General features: G+C 37.0%; 1 protein-coding gene and 2 long non-coding RNA genes across 10 annotated transcripts in view; 1 reads left to right on the top strand and 2 right to left on the bottom strand.

The window, feature by feature from the left end:
- The window catches only part of LOC119868392, a 50,041-nt gene extending 49,035 nt beyond the window's left edge, over positions 1–1,006 (bottom strand). The window contains exon 1 of one of the 2 annotated variants that reach the window (XR_005386183.1): positions 879–1,006. This is a non-coding gene — a long non-coding RNA (uncharacterized LOC119868392). The remainder of the gene's footprint in view (positions 1–878) is intronic. The other variant, XR_005386184.1, reaches the window with a different exon arrangement.
- Positions 1–18,807, top strand: part of CNKSR2 (connector enhancer of kinase suppressor of Ras 2) — a 276,753-nt gene that overhangs the window by 196,110 nt on the left and 61,836 nt on the right. For all 5 annotated transcript variants that reach the window (XM_038587046.1, XM_038587047.1, XM_038587048.1 and 2 more), the window contains 2 exons: positions 17,486–17,534; positions 17,956–18,128. In XM_038587046.1, coding sequence (XP_038442974.1) covers positions 17,486–17,534; positions 17,956–18,128 — 222 coding nt within the window. The remainder of the gene's footprint in view (positions 1–17,485; positions 17,535–17,955; positions 18,129–18,807) is intronic.
- LOC119868391 overlaps positions 13,508–18,807 on the bottom strand; it is a 64,849-nt gene continuing 59,549 nt past the window's right edge. For all 3 annotated transcript variants that reach the window (XR_005386181.1, XR_005386180.1, XR_005386182.1), the window contains 3 exons: positions 17,940–18,026; positions 17,379–17,503; positions 13,508–14,165 (listed from right to left, as the gene is read on the bottom strand). This is a non-coding gene — a long non-coding RNA (uncharacterized LOC119868391). The remainder of the gene's footprint in view (positions 14,166–17,378; positions 17,504–17,939; positions 18,027–18,807) is intronic.

The following is an 18,807-nucleotide window of genomic DNA, read 5'->3' on the forward strand; positions in this document are numbered from 1 at the left end:
TATATTTTTTTCTTAAACTTGTCTAACAGGCACTCACTTACTATGTCCTGACTACCCTGATCATCCACCAGTCTTTGCTACCTCTTTCCTTTTTTGACATGCTGTGCCCAGTACTGAAACTGCTTTCATGCCTTTCCCCCCCCGGCTGACTCCCATCTAAACCTGAAATTACAGAGGGGCTTTGCCTGATCACTACCCTCTAAACTCAATCAGCTTCTCCTATTATAGCCTCTTAGCACCCTCTATATTTTCTTCAAAACCTTTTTTGATTTATGATTATATACTCATTTATGTGACTATATGCGTGGTGTCTTTCTCCTTTGTACATAGTAGGGAGGGCATGTCTATGTTCATGACAAGAAAGGGAAGTTTTTCCATCTTGTTCCCCACTATATTTCAATGCGGAATATAGGTATTGTATCTTATAAATGCTCAGTAAACATGAGACAAATAAATGATTGACTGAATGTGACAAGAACTTCACCGCCTTTCTCAGGCTCTCTCATTTGATGTCCTCAGCCTGCAGACAGCCACCTCCATGTCCTGCCCAACACAAACAGGCCTTCAGTTGGAGTGTATGCATAGTGGAAGTTGCCAGGAACTTATTACCATAGGTTCAGTGTCCCATGTGCCTGTGAAGAGAGCCCTTGGACTCTGAATACCTTGTCATGTTTATCTAGTCCATATTACTAAATCCTGCTTTGCTTTATCGATTAACATTCCATTGCACTCCAACGATTGGAACCCTGCCCTTACTGGCACCTCTGCCAAGGAGCATCTGGCTTGGTTTACTGCTACAGAAGACAGGCCATGTGGAATCTACCTCTGGCTACCCACCCATTTTAGAGTATTGGAAACACCTTGTGACTTACACTTACCATGTTGGGCTTCTTATCAAAGCATGTCCCAGTTTGCACCTTTAATCAGGGTGATTTACAAGACTTCTCTGCTTCACAGGTGCCATTAGGGCAACAGGATTAGCTCTCCCTCAGCCCCCACCCCACCTCCTCTACTCCAGCTCAGAGATTCAGTCCCAGCTTGTTCTTGCTTTCTTCCTATCACTGCCATCTCATTATGGAGGTCACAATATACCTGTCAGCCAAGCATGTTGTGGTATTTTTCAAAAGACTATAACTTTATTTTACCTACTCACTGATTCTCTGTCTGAAAATATAGGAGTCGTTAGCTGCCAAAGCCCTCATCTGACTTTGAGAGCAGAGGAAGAAAAAGCAGGCAGCAGTGTGTATATGTGTGTGTGAGAGAGAGAGAGAGAGACAGACAGAAATTTAAATGTAGTGATAAAAGCCTTTAAATAAAGAATGATTAGATTCAGGGTTTTTTTTCCTTAATAAGATATACATATGACAACTTGCTCTCACATTAAAGCTGCTAAAAAAATCCATAAACAAAATAATAACTTATTTTAAATCTATGTGCTGAGATGCCAAAACAGGTAAAATTTGATTATGGATCCAGGCAACCTGCATGTATACTTCCATAAACTGATTAATGTGATTTTAGATGGCTTATTTAAAACAGATATCGAGCAGGTGCTCCAAAATCTGGATAATCTTTTCCTAACACTCCAACATTTATGTGGTTTGTCTTTGTTATTTAGGATATAAAAGCAAACACTCAGTTGTTGTTTTACGTCTAATAAATACTTTTAGCCATCCTCATCAACTTGTGAAGGTATTTTTGGTGGAACTCCTGGAAAAAGGAGGTGGGGAGCTGTTAAAAGACATTTTTTTAATTTTACAAGTAGATGAACATTATGCAACAGACATGCTTCTAGGTAATTTACAAGTCTTAACTCATTTCATCCTCATAACAGCCCTGTGAAAAAGATTTTGGCGTTATTCCCATTTCATAGATTAGGAAGCTGAGGCCCATGGATTAAATAAATAATAAGTGATAGAGCTGGGATTTGAAAATTAGCAGTCGGCCTCATAGCATACTGTCTTGCCCCTCAGAAAAACCCATATAATTTAACAGAAACTCTACAGCAATTCTAGTAGTGTCAACCATCTGTAAAGCTCAATCTAAGTGCTATGGAATATATATTAACTAATAATAATATTGCAACTGCTGCTACTAATAGTAGCCGACATTGATTGATTGCTTACTAAGTTCCTATACTAAGAATTTATACACATTATCTCACTGAATCCTCAAATTGACCTTGTGAGGTTGCTACTATTATTATTTCTATTTTGCAGAACTGAAACACAGAGTTTACCTCACTTGTCACACAGCTAGAAAACAGCAGACTTGAAACACAAGTGCAACCAGTCTGGCTCCATATTTCACATTTTTAGATGAATAAAGCCATTTCTACTATGAGTAATGTTTTACCATCTATTAGGGAAGACAGCTATTATTTTCATTATGATGCAAAGTATGCTATATTGTTAGGATATAAACATTTATAATTAAATGTATCTGCAGTCATAAAGGTTGGTTTGTCTAATTGCTACCTGACTTAGCTGCATTATTTCAGGATCAATGAAACTGAAATAAAACTAAAGTTTAGTGACTAAAAAGCCATCTCTGACCCAACAGTTGTTTATAATAACCACATTCTCTGCATTTTGACTTAACCCATCTGGACAACGGCTATAGTACAGTGTGACATGATGTTTCTCTTCACCATGGTATATGCAGACATGTGAGATGTCCATTGTAAACATTATTGTACTCGTATTTGTAGATACTCTCTGATTCCTGTGGATGACTTGATTATTTCTAGAGTGTTAATGTCACAGTTAGTAAAGCCCTGCATACTGTGAAAAGCATTTACTGTTGGGCAATTTTACTAGAGCAGTGATTCTCCACATATAGGCTGTCCTTGGCAAAGGGCTCCTAGTGGCTGAGGCTTGATGCACAAATGGAGGTCCTTTCTTTGATTCTTATGGGCAAATAACACATAATTGCACAGACTTCCATTTTCACCTGCGACTAGATATTGCTTAATAATAACATACTACATTATTTTAAAAGGTTACAAATGGAATAATCATAAAATAATGCATTAATAGAATTTACCGAACATTCTAGTTCACTGTTTCTCCAAAAAGCCTGGTATCCATGTAACTAATGGTGCAGTCACACTCTTACTGCACAAGCACAAGTGCAGATGATTCGGGTTCCCACCATTTTCGGGAGGAATTCTGTAATGATATGCCATTAGGATTTGTTTTAAGTTATCTGTAGTTTTCAGTTACTGTTTCTTTTTCATTATAAACTGTTAGACTTCATCGCTTTTGGTTTTCATTTGTTTTAGGTTGTTTGCTTTACTATGTAGCATGTTGTGATTTGTATTACTGACAATTTTCTAAAAATGCTATTATGAATCATCCATACCCAACAGTACTTATATAGTCATAAAGCGGAGACCAGTGGTCCATGAGGACTATTGGCATGTCTTAGGGGCCACAATCAAAAACTGCTAAGATGCCCTGCTTCAGACTGAAGCCATTCTTTTCAGTTTCATTTTTGAACAAATAAGGGTTTCATTCTGCTAGTTCCTGGTTAGATAATGGCTGCCAGGAAGCCAAACACAAAATCTGGCTTCATTAGTGAGGCATCATGCAAAACAGGACTCAAAAGAATTGAATTAGGAATTTATTAAGTTGAAATTTATTAAGTTGGAGTCTTATTACAAATTCCTTGTTTCCTTTGAAAAAAATAAAGTAAGACCTAAATTCTGATGAGAGGTGTTTGGCTTGGTTGTTAAGGTCAATATTTAGGGACGTACCTGCCTTGATCAGAGAGGTCAAAGAAGCCCCATTCTCTCGCATTATAGACCTATGTCTTCCAGCTATATAGCCTCACAAAAAATATCCTCAACTTTTTTTTGGCAGTAGGCCTTTTTAGCTCCCATAATCATATTACCCACATTATTTCACCACCATAACTCATTTAATAAAACGTCTCAAGTTTAATAAAACTCCAGGTAAAACTATTTTACCTCAATTCTTTAAAGCCTCTTTTGATTGAAGAATTATAATCTATACCAAATTATTTTCTGTGCTCAACTCCTAAAATATATTACCCCTTTGACAGTTTTAGTATCCTGTAATTCCACAATGTAGACCTAATGATTTGCTGCATATACCCAAATGTCATACAAAGATTTCTCTTAACAAACTCCATGTCTGCATCTCATGGCCCATATCTTACATGAGAATGAAGTTTAGGGCATACTTACTAACTACTGTTATGTTCTAGTTTCTTGAAGAAAACTTTTCCAAGAAGAGTGTTAAATTGTTTGTAGCTTCCATGGACTCTTCATTGGCTTTTGGCTTAGACAGCAACTGTCAGTGGGCCAAAGTCCACAAACACAACCTAGAGTCTCAGTTCTAAATGCTATTGCTAAATCTGGTTTTTAACATCTCTGGAAATATCAGGCTAGGCCAAGAACAGGATCCTAATAGACCTGAACCCAAAACCATCTGGAATGTTGAGAAATAGATTCATGTTTCAGTTCCTTTTCTTAATATGTAAATAATTTTTAAAAGATTTTATTTATTTATTCATGAGAGACAAAGAGATAAAGAGGTAGAGACACAAGGAGAGGGAGAAACAGGCTTCATGCAAGGAGCCTGATGCGGGACTCGATCCCGGGACCTGGGCTGAAGGCAGACGCTCAACCACTGAGCCACACAGGCATCCCTGTAAATAATTTTAAATTAACTAGATGCAAAGTTTCTTGCTATAAGAAATAGGAGATTAAGTTATCTTCTCATATTTTCTTTTATTGTCATAAATTTGAAGTGGCCTCAGGAGACAGTGGTTCTTGTATCTAACCACCTCTGAATAAAAGGGCTCAGCACTAAAGAAGAGAATTGCCTTTTCTAAGATTCAGATGGCTGAGAATAATGCTGTACTTATAGAACATGAGTCTGAAGCCAGCTGTATGAACCTAGACACATTTCTGAACCTCAATTTCTCATCGGTAAAATGAGGATAATACTTACCTAACCTAGCTGCTTCACAATTAAATCATACATTGTATATAAAGTTTTTTCCTGTGCTGGGCACATAGGAGGTATTCTTAATGTCATAAGGAAAAGAAATTAATTCATCTACATGGAGAGGAATTTACTTCCCAAGGAGCAAATTAGAAAGCCATCTAGGACTAAAACATACATCTTCTTTGGCCATTAATGAGTGTATTAGTCAAGATTCAATCAGTGAAGAAGTGCTAAGTAATGTGGAATAAAGGGCTAGACCCTGCTCAGTTAAGGAGCTGGTTAAGATACCTCAGCAGAGACAGTGGTCCTGAATATCTGGATGTGAAGCCAGGGAGAGAAAGATAAACTAGAACCCATGAGCACAAACTGGAATGTTCCCTCTAACATTAAAACAAAGCTGGTGTCTTCCACTGTGGACATTCACAGGCTCCTGGCCCAGGACCTAGCAGAGCTGAAGTTGTGAGTCCAGCCACTGACCCGTACCAACAAGCAGCACAACGAGGACAATGTGTGTGCTCTGCAGCGCTGAGTGATGTGCTGCGCCAGCCTTCAGGGCATAAGGGCTGCTATTTCACTCGTATTCTCCAAAAGTCACACAAATTTATTTGTGGCCAGCCCTAACTAGAACCATACAGAGCAGAGAAGGGAATTCTGAGACACATAGTTCCAGCTTTGCCAGGTTGACACAGTCAGAAGCCACCACATCAAGGTCTCCTTTTCTGTGGCCACTATAGGTGCCTACCAGGTAAAATCTGCTTTGCAAATTCTCTAGTGACAGTCCGCATGAAAATCGGTGGTAAAGTGAAAAATTCTAAATTATAATGAATCTGGAGTGGACTCAAGGCACAGCCCACATCTATGAAAGTATCATCCGTACAGCCCACTGACTTAATTTTCCAAAGCATATATTGGAAAATATTACTTCAAATTGTCATTTATCTATCTTCAATCAAGAGATTGACTAATAGAATCAATAATTTGGATAACATGTCTAATTTACCTAAAGAGGTTTCTACTTAATACAACACATTCACCAACTCCTTAAAGAATTCCTTTCATACTCTGAGGAGGAGTACCACAAGGCCCATATACCTCGATCATGTTACTACCTTTGCCAGTTTGTTGAACCTCCTTCACGTAATTGTGTTTTAGCATCACATCCTCATTTTCTATCAGACAGCTGCCATGAGAAACAGCCATATGAAATCCACTTCCTTGTTTGTTATAAAAATAGTTTTAAGGCTATTGTATCTTATATTCCTTTGCGCCCCCCGCCATAGATGTTTTTTAATTAGATAAGAACTTTCACTCCCTGTGATAATAGTTTATGTGAAGTATCTGATACTGTGTCTGGCACTATGGTAATGCACCGATATTCTTAGTATCTTTCCTCCAACCATACTCCCAAAACGTCCATACCACTGGGGTGAGAACAAACCCAACCTAATCTAGGTGCATTTAAGGCAACTAGTTCTGGAGAAGTGGCAGCACACATCAGGCCCCGAAGAAATCTAATTTTTCATATCTGAGCTTGCATAAATTGCTTTCTTTCTCTTACTCAGTTTTCTCATTTATAAGATGAGCATAGCACTGCAGAGAGAACTCTGGAAAATGCCATCTAAATTGATAGCGTAATGATGATTTGATTCCTGCTGCAAACACAGAATTTAAAAAAAAAAAACTTCCCATCAAGTCCTTTTTTTCCCTTCTGTTAGATAAAAACAGTTTTGCTTTCTTAGTCTCAAAATCATGTCCTACTACATGGTTTAGAATGGAAGAGAAAGAAGAGTATGATCTTTCTCAAGTATTTTATTATAAAATGAATTGCATATATAGTGACTTTTAAAACTTTCTAAATTTAACTTTTATTTTTATCCACCATCCTTCTTGATTTTCTGATAAGAAAAAAAATCTCCAGATCCAGAAAACTGCAGCAAACTAGCAAATGTAGAAACATTTGAAGTGGTTGTCTTGGAGAGTTTGTCTACTCTCTAAAAGCAAAAATCTCAGAATAAGAGCTTAATATAAACATACTCTTAGCCATAAAGGTATTTAGATAAAAGCTAGCACTCTTGAAATGAATTACACTGACATGGCAAGAATTTCATGACGAGAAAATCTGTACAATATATCAGAGCAACAAACCTAAAAATAAAGGTATCCAGAAAAAGCTGTTAGTTTCATACTCTTCTAAGTAAAGCTAGGAAGTCAATAGCCAGGAAAATTTTTCAATAATTATGATGCAGTTATATCATTGCTGACAGTGTTATCATGCCATATACAGTAGCCTCATTTGAGATTTTTAGGTTTTGTGAATTCTTTATAGAGGTGATTACTTTTATATTATTTATTTCTCCTTTTTTATATATAATTTATTTCCTTGTCACTGAGTAGTCTCCAGATAGAAAATCTGGTTCTCTCAGCTTTTCCTGATCATAAACATTTCTTTGTCATGAAAGATGGGCAAGCCTACCCTGATTTCTCTAACACCCAGATGTCGACAGTTTGTCAAATAGAAGTGTCAGGAGCAAGAACTGCCCTCGTTCTGCTTTTCACCTGTTTAGACTTTCTGCCTCTGATTCATGCAAAATCTGTGTTAATTGTACACATTAGTCAAGCACCCCAAAATAGCTGTATCTAAAATGGCTGGCGATAAGTTACTTCCATACATGGTGGAGCTTAAGTATAAACTTAAGTGCCTTTCAATGAATAATCTAGCATTAAGTGTTAAGACTGACACTGATTATGGATATACATAATTAATAAAACGTCAACAATTGGATGTACATTGGCGACCAGCCATTTTTCCTATTTTTAAGTCAGGATCATTTTAGTGAACTGTGAGATATTCTCAGAGCATCTGGTCCAAATCCCTGATGTTGCAGATGAAGAAATAGAGGTCAAGAGTACTTCAGTGGCTTGACCGCAATCACAGAGCTGGAATATAGACTGGGACATGTAGAACTAGAAGTCAGGTCTCTTGATTCCTATCCCAATTGCTGCAGGGGTAAGGTACCAAGCATTCCATCCTTGCCGAAGCATAAGCATTCGAAGTGTGTCATTCCAGCTGACGTGTTGAGAATAAACTGAAGGGGCTGAAGTAAGTGTGAAAGCAAAGAGACAAGATAGGATCTGGTCGATTCCAGTGAGAGATGATAGTGGCTTAGTCCTGGACTCTAAAGTGGAAGTGGAGAAGAGGTTGGACTCTGGATATGTTTTGAAGGGAGAATGGACAGGATGTGCTGACAGATTGCATGTGAGATGTCATAATGCATAGCCTCTGTGTCCTGCACACACAGGTGGTTTAGGAACTGTTTGATTAATGCTTTCAACAGATAATTATATATCAGGTCCTGTGCTAGGAGCTGAGTATAGCGTGGTGAGCTAAAGCAGATGGCTTCTGCCTTTATAGAAATTAATGCAGTAGTTAAAACCACATCTTGAGAAAGCGAACCAAGTAATTTTAAGGCATTGCATAATAATCAGCAGTGTATCAGGTGAAAAATTGCATAACACAATGAATCAGCTCCAGGAGATTTCTCCTGTGTAAAGAATTAGTGGAGAGGTAGGCTTGCCTTATTTGGATCACTGATTTCCTCATCAGTATTGACATAGGGTTTTTTAATTGCACTGAGTTCAATTAACACTATTAATAGGTTTGAATAAAATGTGACTGCAGTCCCATCCTTGTCTAACTTGGCTGAACCTTATTACCTTTCTGTACCTTAGTTTCTATTTCATTTGCAAAATTAAAATGTTAACATGAGAGCTCCTCTCATGAAGATATTATGATTAATGGTCACCCCCCCCAAGAAAGAAGAAAAACCCTGAAAATCTCTATTTTAATCCACAGAGCAATATAACTTGCTAATTAAAATAAAATTGACAAAAGCATGAAAATTAGAAATTGGTTAAATGTTTCCAGTTTGAATTATCTCCATTAATAATAAAATGTTACCCTTAGTATCTTTCTGTTTTATAGAATCCTTTCTTTCCACATAGCAATGTACTTATATCACATGTCATGAGAGGTTTTCATAAGTGGAAATCTTCATGTCATAAGCCGTTTTTCTTTACTCTCACACTGTTACTATGACTACAGAGTACTTATTTGGGAGGCAGTATTGCACAGAGCGATTAGGAGAACAGGTTTTGGGATTGACAGACCTGGGATTGAATTTTGATTCTGCCACTATCTCTGTGGTCCTGAGCAAGCTGTTTATACATCCTGTGTCTCAATTTTCTCTTCTTTAAAATGGTATTAATGATAACTACTTTCAAGGTTTATTGTCAGGTTTAAGGTCAATAACTGATATAAAGTCCCTAAGACAGAGTGGACACGGAAGCCCTCAGTAAATGATCATTATTGTGACCAAGAATGACAGTTCCTGTTTCCCAAGAATGGTGATTCTTTTTTAAAAAAGATTTTCTTTTATTTGAGAGAGAATGAGCAAGAGAGAACAGGTAGGGGGGAGGGGCAGAGAGAGAGGGAGAAGCAGACCCCCTGCTGAACAGGGAGCCCCATGTGGTGCAGAACTCTGAGATCATGACCTGAACCAAAGGCAGACACTTAACTGACTAAGCCACCCATCCAGATGCCCCCCAAGGGTGGTGATTCTTGTTACCCTTCTCAACTACTCACCACTAATCACTCTTCTTCCTACCTTACCACCCCATAGGAAAAGAGGTATCACCTAATGGGATCCTGAATAGGATTCAATCATTTTCTTCCTTCAGAATCTGATACATGTGATATTCTTTTGATGAAATGTTGATTCTGCCCAACCTAATGAGTTTGACCTCTAAATTACACCCCCTAATTACTGCCTTTTTTTCTTTGGCTGCTAATTTATTAACATGCTTATTATTTTGAAAAGCACGCTTATTTTTGAGTGCCTGCAGAAGCATTTTCTGTCAATATAAAGTCAGGTTAACCTTATTGACAGAATCCAGAGCAACCTCACCCCACTGTACCCAGAGACCTCGTGTGCGTCCAAAGTCAGTCTCCCCCATCCCCCATTCAGTTTACAGTTGCTCTCCCATGCAGCAGAATGTGCAAGGCTACCACAAACAGCAAACTTGTTCAATTTATGCCCTTATTTCTTGTAAGTGGAAGATTTCTTGATTTAATATTTAGTCCCATTAGCATCTTACCCCACTTCTTCATATTTAGACTTTTTTTCTGCCAGCAGCAATAATGAGAAAGTAAGGCAAAATGCTTTTCTTTGTGAAATATTTAAATCTCAAAAGCATTTGTTTATTTATTTAAAAATTAAATATGTGAAAGTAGCTATCATTTATCCTGAGTGTTTGAAATTGCTAAGCACCTTCTTTTCTTATGTATAAGAAAATAAGCTATTGGTTTGACTAGTCAGTGCAGAAATGTTGGAACTTTGCAGAAAATTACAGTAAGAGGAAGTTGCTATATTGCAACAAGAGAGTATTTTGATTGCAAATTTTTCCATAAGTGTAGCAATTTGCAACTTGAGAAGAATTTAATAGTAGCTGAGCTTTCAAAATGTAACACAGAACCTGTCATTTTCTTCCACAATTAAAATAAGTGCTTCTGAAAGTTTCAGGATAAGAATGACCCAAATTACCCTCCCCCACACTTCCTCATCCAAAAGAGGGGGAATGGAGTTTGAACAGAACATCTGTGGACAAAATGAAAGATAAATGGTCTTTTCAGGCAAACGTCTGAAAAAGGGATCTTTTATAGCCAAACAGAATACTATTGCATGCATCGCCATGGTTAAGTAGAGGATCAACAATACTTTCATAATGGCCTTTTATTTTAGCACATTCTATTTTTATGGGGAGAATTATGATTTCAACACATCCATTCATAATTCATCATATAATTATTTGCATATTTATCTTTTGACACAGATTTAATGTCCTTTTGCCAGCCATATCTTGAATTCAAATTTAAGCCATTAAGTGCACTAAGACTGTCTCAGTGCAAGTAATGCTAAAGGAGAGTGGACAAAAAGGAATATTTCTTATCTACCAAAAGAAACAGCCTACTAAAGCACAGACCTATACATGGATTATTGGACAAAAGATACCTAGCTTGTTTATTTCCCCTGTGGCAGGACTTCTTCAGGTTAAAACAATCACCTGATTAAGACCACATTCTATGCTCTTTGCTGATGGTTTGCTCAACGTCCATTCACTCAACCAGTATTTGAGTACTTCCTCTGTACTAGGCCCTGTTCTAGGCAGAAGATGAAACAGTGCATAAAATAGACAGAATTCCCCTTAATGCCATTTATATTTGGAGGGAAGGCTGAGCAATAAACAAGAAATATAAGTACTTACAGTAATGCTGAGTGCTAAGGAGAGAAATAAAGCAGAGAAGGGAAACAGGAAGCATTGAGGGCAACGAGAGTAACAATTTTAGATAGGGAAGTCTAGGAAGAGTTTACTAAAAAGAAAGCATTTGAGTAACGATCTGAAGAAGATAAGGGAGTGAGCCCCAACAACATCTGGGCCAAGAACATCTCAGACAAAAGGAACAGCAAGAGTAAAGTCCCTAAGGTGTGACTCTACTTGGCCTGCTCTAGCTGCAGCATGTGTGACTGGAGCAAAGTTAGCAAAGGTGGGGGGGCAGGAGGCAGACGAGCCAGGCCATGCAGGTCCTTTGAGAACATTGCAAGGATTTTTGCATTGATTCAAAGTAGAATAAGAAGCCAGTTGAAGTTTTGTGTAGAGGAATGACACGGTTCAAATAATATTTTAACAAGATCACTCTGGCTCTTGTGTTAAAAATAGAGGAGGTAAGAGCAGAGGCAGGGAGGACAATGGGGAAATGGACTTGCTATTTACTAAGGTACAGAAGACCAGGAGAGGAGCAGATTGGCTGATAGGTAGTGGATACCATAAGCTCAGTTTTGTACACGTTAAATTGAGTTAGGAAACCTGCAACTCACACGAGAACTCCTAGCTAACCATATGAAGTGGTACATTACTAAAGATGAGAGTTTGTAGACATTCTTAGGGAGAAAATCCAAAGAACTTTCACCTGGATGCTTACTACAATAAACAGAAAGTATTAGTGAGGGCATTAAAAGTATTTTATTGAGTGGCGCCTGGGTGGCTCAGTCAGTTAAATGTCTGACTCTTGGTTTCGACTCAGGTCATGATCTCAGGGTCCTAGGATAGAGCCCCACGTCGGACTCCTCAGTCAGCGGGGAGTCTGCTTAAGGATTTCTCTGCCTCTCCTTTGCCCCTTCCCCTGCTCTTGTGCACAGTCTCTCTCGCTCTCTGTCTCTCTCTCGATAAATAAAAAATATTTTAAAAAGAAAGATTTTATTGAAAGATAATTTAGGAAATAAGGTAAAAACATAATTTCAAGGCAGTTAATCTTCACAAATGCTTACAAAGGAAATGGGATGTCTGTGTGGCTCAGTGGTTGAGTGTCTGCCGTCAGCTCAGGGCATAATCCCAGGATCCAGGATCAAATCCCACATCAGGCTCCCTGTGAGGAGCCTGCTTTTCCTTCTGCCTATGTCTGCCTCTCTCTCTCTCTGTGTCTCTCATAAGTAAATAAATAAAATCATTAAAAACAAAAACAAAACAAATGCTTAGAAAGGAAATCTATTTTTGTGGTCAGTAAGCATTATGAGCTTATGCTTTAAATACACACACACATACACACACACACACTCACACACTCACCCTACTCCAAACACATAAAAAGTTATAATCATGGTCAAAAATAAGATCTGGTCTCCAAGGACCAGAAAAAAAGAACAAAATTGCTCAGTGATGAATGAGAACTAAAACCACATACCTGGTAGACTCTGAGTCCAGAAAGACTTAAAAATGGCTGAGAGTCCACTGTAATGGGTATCAGGGAACAAATAGACTGCAGCCATGTCAGGAAACTGAGGACTGACTCATTGAGTGAAAAAAACTGAGAAAGCAAGCAGAGCTTCCTTACCCATGAGTGAGGAGATTAAATAAAAAAACAGCTACTGACCAGAGCTATGACTTGTACATAGGTGATTCTTTCCTTACTAAGTACAAACTATGGAAAATCCACAAAGCACTTAAAATAAATTTTGAAATAATAACGGAATGATTAAGAACAGTGGATATGCAAAAGAGCCAATACCCACTAGACATCCTAGATATGTAAAATATAGTCAGTGAAATAAATACTCTGTAAATAGGATAAACTTTAGACTGGATGCAATAAGAGAGAGAATTAAAAAATTAGAAGATATCAGAATGAATTTACCTAAAAAGCATTGCAAAAATATAAAGGATAAAAAATATGAAAGATACATGTATGATAAATTGGGAGGTGTCAACATATGTCTAGAGGGGAAAAAAGAGACTGGTTAAGAAGACCATTTGAAGACATAGTGCCTGAATGTTCAAAATTAAAGAAATAATACCTTCAAGGACAACACAATGAATTTAAAATAGGATTTTTAAAGATTTTATTTATTTATTCATGAGAGACAGAGAGGGAGGCAGAGACATAGGCAGAGGGAGAAGCAGGCTCCTCACAGGGAGCCTGATGTGGGACTCGATCCCAGAACCCCGGCATCACGTCCTGAGCCAAAGACAGTTGCTCAACCGCTGAGCCACCCAGGCGTCCCAAAAATAGGATTATTTAAAAGAAATTACAACCTAAACACTTCATGGTACAATTGCAGACTATCAGGGATAAAGATATTTTAAAAGCTACCAAGAGACTAAACATAACTTGTGACAAATGACAGAGTAGCTACAGATGTCTTAAGAGTAGCAATAAATGCCAAAAGAAAATAAAGTAATATATTCAAATTGTTGAGGGAAAATTATTTTCAACTCAGTATTCTATGCCCAGCTAGGCTATTATTTGAGAGTAAAGGATTTTTATATTTTCAAACATAAAAACCTAGAAGAGTTTGCTACTCAATAGACTGTTATGAAAGAACTTCTAAAGAATATACTTGAGAATGAACCTGGAAGAAAGATGATCTGAAGCTAATAAGAAAAATAAAAAAATAAAATATATTGTAAATTCCACTATCATGAGAAAAGCATTCATCACCATGAAAACAAAGATTCCAGGTGTCTTTTTTTTCTTTTTCAGTCATTGCACCTTATATGATCTGCTGTGTTAGCCATTACAGTCATAGGTCTCTTCTTAATGTCTTGCTGACATTAAATTTCTCATGATATCATTAGAATCTGAAAAAAAAGTGATACCAATTAAATATTTGTCACTCAGAATGAATAATTCCATCAGTGCTACTAGAAAAGACTACACAGGATTATAAATTTGCACTTCAGGAGTACTTAATCACCCCACCACTGATGACATGAGGAAACCTTCACTGTCAGTAGCTTATTTATGCATATGAACAATGAATAATTTTAATACAAGTTTGTAAGAACTCTTTTGAATAGGAGGCTTTTTCAGGGGTCCCCAAGATCACCCACATGTTCCGTGATTCACTGGAAGGTCTCACAAGACTCCACATGTAGTTTTACCCACAGCTAAGATTTACTGCAGTAACACCGCAAGGAGGTATAGTCAGAGCAGTAAGGAAAAAAGATCTGGAGAAATCTTTGTTCAGGCTTCCTCTGCTCTCTCCTTGTGACAGATCATGCAGAGTGCAATTTCACCCAAGCAGCAAAAATGCAGTCACGTGTATAGTGTCTCTGCCCAGGGAAGCCCATTAAAGACTCAGCACCGAAGGCTTTTATTGGATTGGTCATAGAGACATCCTCTGTCTAGCAACTACAAAAATTCTAGATTCCCCAAAGAAAAACAGGTGTTTAGTCCCTGGGTGGGCAAAACAGTCTTGTTGCTTAGTGAAGCTCTCATCAGTATAGGGAACTGCCAGCCGAGTTCCCAGATGGCAGCTGATGTCTAACCTTGCAAGCAGACCCTTCTGAGATAAGAGCCTGAAGCCTGCTGTACTAACTCTCATCTCAAGAGACCTTTATCCTTAATTGTAGTTTTCACTGCTTTTCCTATTACTTTCAAAAATACATATAATTGACCTTTGAACAACACAAGTTATTCATTTATATGTGAATTCCATTGTGTCCACTTATATGTGGATTTTTTTCAATAAATATAATGGAAAAATTTTTAGAGATGGGTGACAATTTGAAAAAAACTCAGACAAACCACATTGCCTAGAAATACTGAAAAAAAAGAAAAAGTTGTAAGTATACAGTACATAATACATACAACATACAAAATATATGTTAATCAACTGTTCACATTATCAGTAAGCTTTCTGGTCAACAGTAGGCTATTAGTAAAGTTTTGGAGGAGTCAAAAGTTACAGGGTTGGTGCTCCTAACCCCCAACATTGTAACATTGTTCAAGGCTCAACTGTAGTTCAATTCCTTTTTTTTATTTTAGAAAATGTCATGTCACTCAGAAAAATAAACTCTCTTTTAAGATAATTTCATTGTAATATTTACAAAAGACATCTATGGCTTTGCTGCTTTGAATGTTGGATAAATCTGTATTGTGTGCCTTGGAGTTCTTGGGTTTCAACAATAAGTACACTGATTATACTCTGCAATCACAGTCAGTATGAAAATATATCTATGCATATATCTTTTCTATGAAAAGATAATCTTATTAAAAGAAAGCCTGGAGAACATAAAATATTTTTTGTGTAGATTTTAAAGTAGACCTCCAGGATCTCAGGAATAGCATACAAAAAGTATAGGAGGTACCTTATATAACTCAATTCTTTTGAGCTGTCTGTAATACGTGTAGTTCCCTAAAAACAAACCACACCCATCTTTGTCATTTTTAAGAATAATGAACTGTAAGATTACAATGAGTACTTGAGGAAACACAAAAGGAAAAAAATCATTTTACAGACAAACACTTTAGGGAAAATAACTATATATAAATTACCTAAAAAAAAAAATAAAAAAATAAATTACCTATACTTGAGCACAGCCTGAGTTACTATTTGAGCTCTTTTTTTGAAACAAAGCACACTCAAGACAATCAACACAGCATAACGGATTTTATCTTTTGTTTTCTCTCCAAAATTGATTATGGATTTCTGTAGCCATGTATCCTGCAAAATTTTGTAAACACACACACCTCATACAGACATGTTTCTATTGCTTTGAGGACAATTATTTCTTAGTTATACTGTACATGAGCAAATTATCGGATCCTTGTCTTTAGGCCTGGTATCCATCCATAATACCATATTCATGAGAATTAAGTGAACCATACACAAAATAAGAAAATTGCTATATTAGTAGAATGTTATTTTATGAACAAAGATACCAAATAAGAAAGTATGTCACAGAATACAAATGTATTTATTGTATGAAACCAAGACCAGCGAATTTTACGTAAACAAAATCCAATTACTCCTTACAGGCATACCTTTGTAAGGAAAAAGAAGATCCTGATACCTAAAATTCATTTTGAAGGAGTATATGTGAATGAAATTGCACATGCTATCTCTGTACCCCGTTATCTAGCTAATCATGTGAACATAATTAACCTCATTATACCACTGAATGACAATGTAGCTTAGTAGACTGACTGACTGGAACCAGTGATTTGTAGTCATTGAAAGCTAGACCAGTTGTGGATTTTTCCCTTACGAAAAAAAGCTAGACCAGTTGTGGATTTTTCCCTTAAGACATTAAGCCTTTCTGATACTTAGTATAGAGCAGACAGATAGACAGGTTTAGCTAGACCAGTATGATAGAGAGAGCATGGCTCAGTGTAATGATTATAATGATGTCTCCTGAAAACTGAGTGAGAAAGAAAAAGGCACAAAAGGGTGGTAAGGTCGACAAATTGGATGCTTCCTTGGAGATTTTCTAAAAATGACTAGGTTGAAGCTATTGGGCTACATAAAATGTCAGTAATAGAGGCAGTGGTTGAAGTGTACTTAAGATAACAAACCTGGTCATGGGAATAGGGAGCTGAGGAGAAGAGAAGTAAAGATCATTGGAGATGATGAACTGAAGAGCCAAGGTACTGACATCACTTATATGAAGATAACTTCCCAGTACTAGTGACAGAAATAGGCATGACAAGAAAATATTCATCCAAGTGCTGTTGGCTTATGGAAAGGGAATGAACTTCAAAGTAACAAGTGAGAGTCCTATTTGACTTTGTGAGAATCAAATGACCTATTGCCTGGGAAAGCAATATATATGAGCAATATATATATGTAAAAGCCCTGAGTTTCACCAATATATATATGTAAAAGCCCTGAGTTTCACCAATATATATATGTAAAAGCCCTGAGTTTCACCACTGCCCTGATTTCTCTGACTACAAAAGAAAGACAATGATAATATCCTCTCCTGCTTTGTGGGAGATTAGAAAGTTAAGTGACATGATATATATGAATTTGTTTTGAGTCTTTGGAAAAAGAAGATGCTTTCTCTGACCTGGGTTCCGAGTCATTGTTCAGTTCTTGAGAGTTCTGTGCAGCATGCTGGCACTGTGGATGGCACCCTGAGTATCAAATAATAACCTTCCCTTTCTTTGATTTCAGACATTTCAGCAGTCCTCACTGCAACATAAATCAAAGAAGAAAAACAAAGGTAAGAAAAGGAAAGGAAATGAAATATATAGCTGCTTAGTTTGCACTGTGATAATCATCAGCATCTTTAACCCATCCTCCTTGCCTGAACCCACTGTGGTTTGGAAGAACACAGTCCCCTAGCAAGAGCTACCAAGACCAGCTTCTCTTTCAGGTCAATTGTGATGAAGGGGTTCCTTTTACAATAAATAGTCTCAACTGGTTTTGAGACTGGGATTACACATTTCTGATTACATTGCATGTCACTTAGATGGGAGGAAAGCTATCAAAGATTTCCATAGTTTTCTATTCTGAGATGATATAAAAATAAGAATTTTTAAGGTTGTTAAGCCCCAGACTTATCTTTATGAGCTATAGATTAATCTTCTACCTTCACACTTGTGTAAAATTTAAAGAGCATTTTTACCTACTATGATCTTTAGGTCCTATAGCTGGCAAGAGCAAAAGACGGATTTCTTGCAAAGATCTTGGCCGGGGTGACTGTGAAGGTTGGCTTTGGAAAAAGAAAGATGCAAAGAGTTATTTTTCACAGAAATGGAAGAAATATTGGTTTGTCCTAAAGGATGCATCCCTGTATTGGTATATTAATGAGGAGGTAAGACAAAGCAGGTTTTATTTTCTCATTCATTTTCTGTCTTTAACCCAAAGAATCACCATTTGGGGACTTCTATTTTAAAACTATATAACCACCTTAATGTTAATTCAAGAGAGTTCCGCTAGTTATTTTTTAATCTGCCTTTATTAAAATGACTACATTTGGGGGGTTGGGGAAGATAGTTGTCTAAATTATTTGAATATGGCAACATATCTGAAACACAGATAAAATTTTGTGTATCTAATTCAACATGTCAAACTAATTCCAGCAATAGCTTAACTAGGATTATATATGGAATTTGAAGTAGACTTTCAAATGTCTCACTTTTGCATAAAGTTTAAATTTTTTCTGTTTGTTTTTTTTTTGAGGGGGGAAGTTCTTTAATAATTTAAGTAAATTAAGAGCACATGAATTTATTAGTTTTTCCTAAAGAATACATGAACTAGAAGACTAGTTTTAAAAATCTGCAAATATCCATTTCATTTGGCCCATTTGAGGGATGGGGAGAGGGAAGTATATATAATATATTTAAGTTGTTCTTAGCATTTCCTGTTTCATTTGCAGTAAACACATCTTTATCCAGAGTAGTTATATCATGACCTACCACCTATCACAACAGATACACAAGAGTATACCTTACTCGTTGTTTGACTCTGCATTTATTTTTATTCTTTTGCCA

The sequence above is a fragment of the Canis lupus genome, chromosome X, assembly GCF_011100685.1.
Source record: "Canis lupus familiaris isolate Mischka breed German Shepherd chromosome X, alternate assembly UU_Cfam_GSD_1.0, whole genome shotgun sequence".
In the NCBI taxonomy this organism is placed as follows: Eukaryota; Metazoa; Chordata; class Mammalia; order Carnivora; family Canidae; genus Canis; species Canis lupus.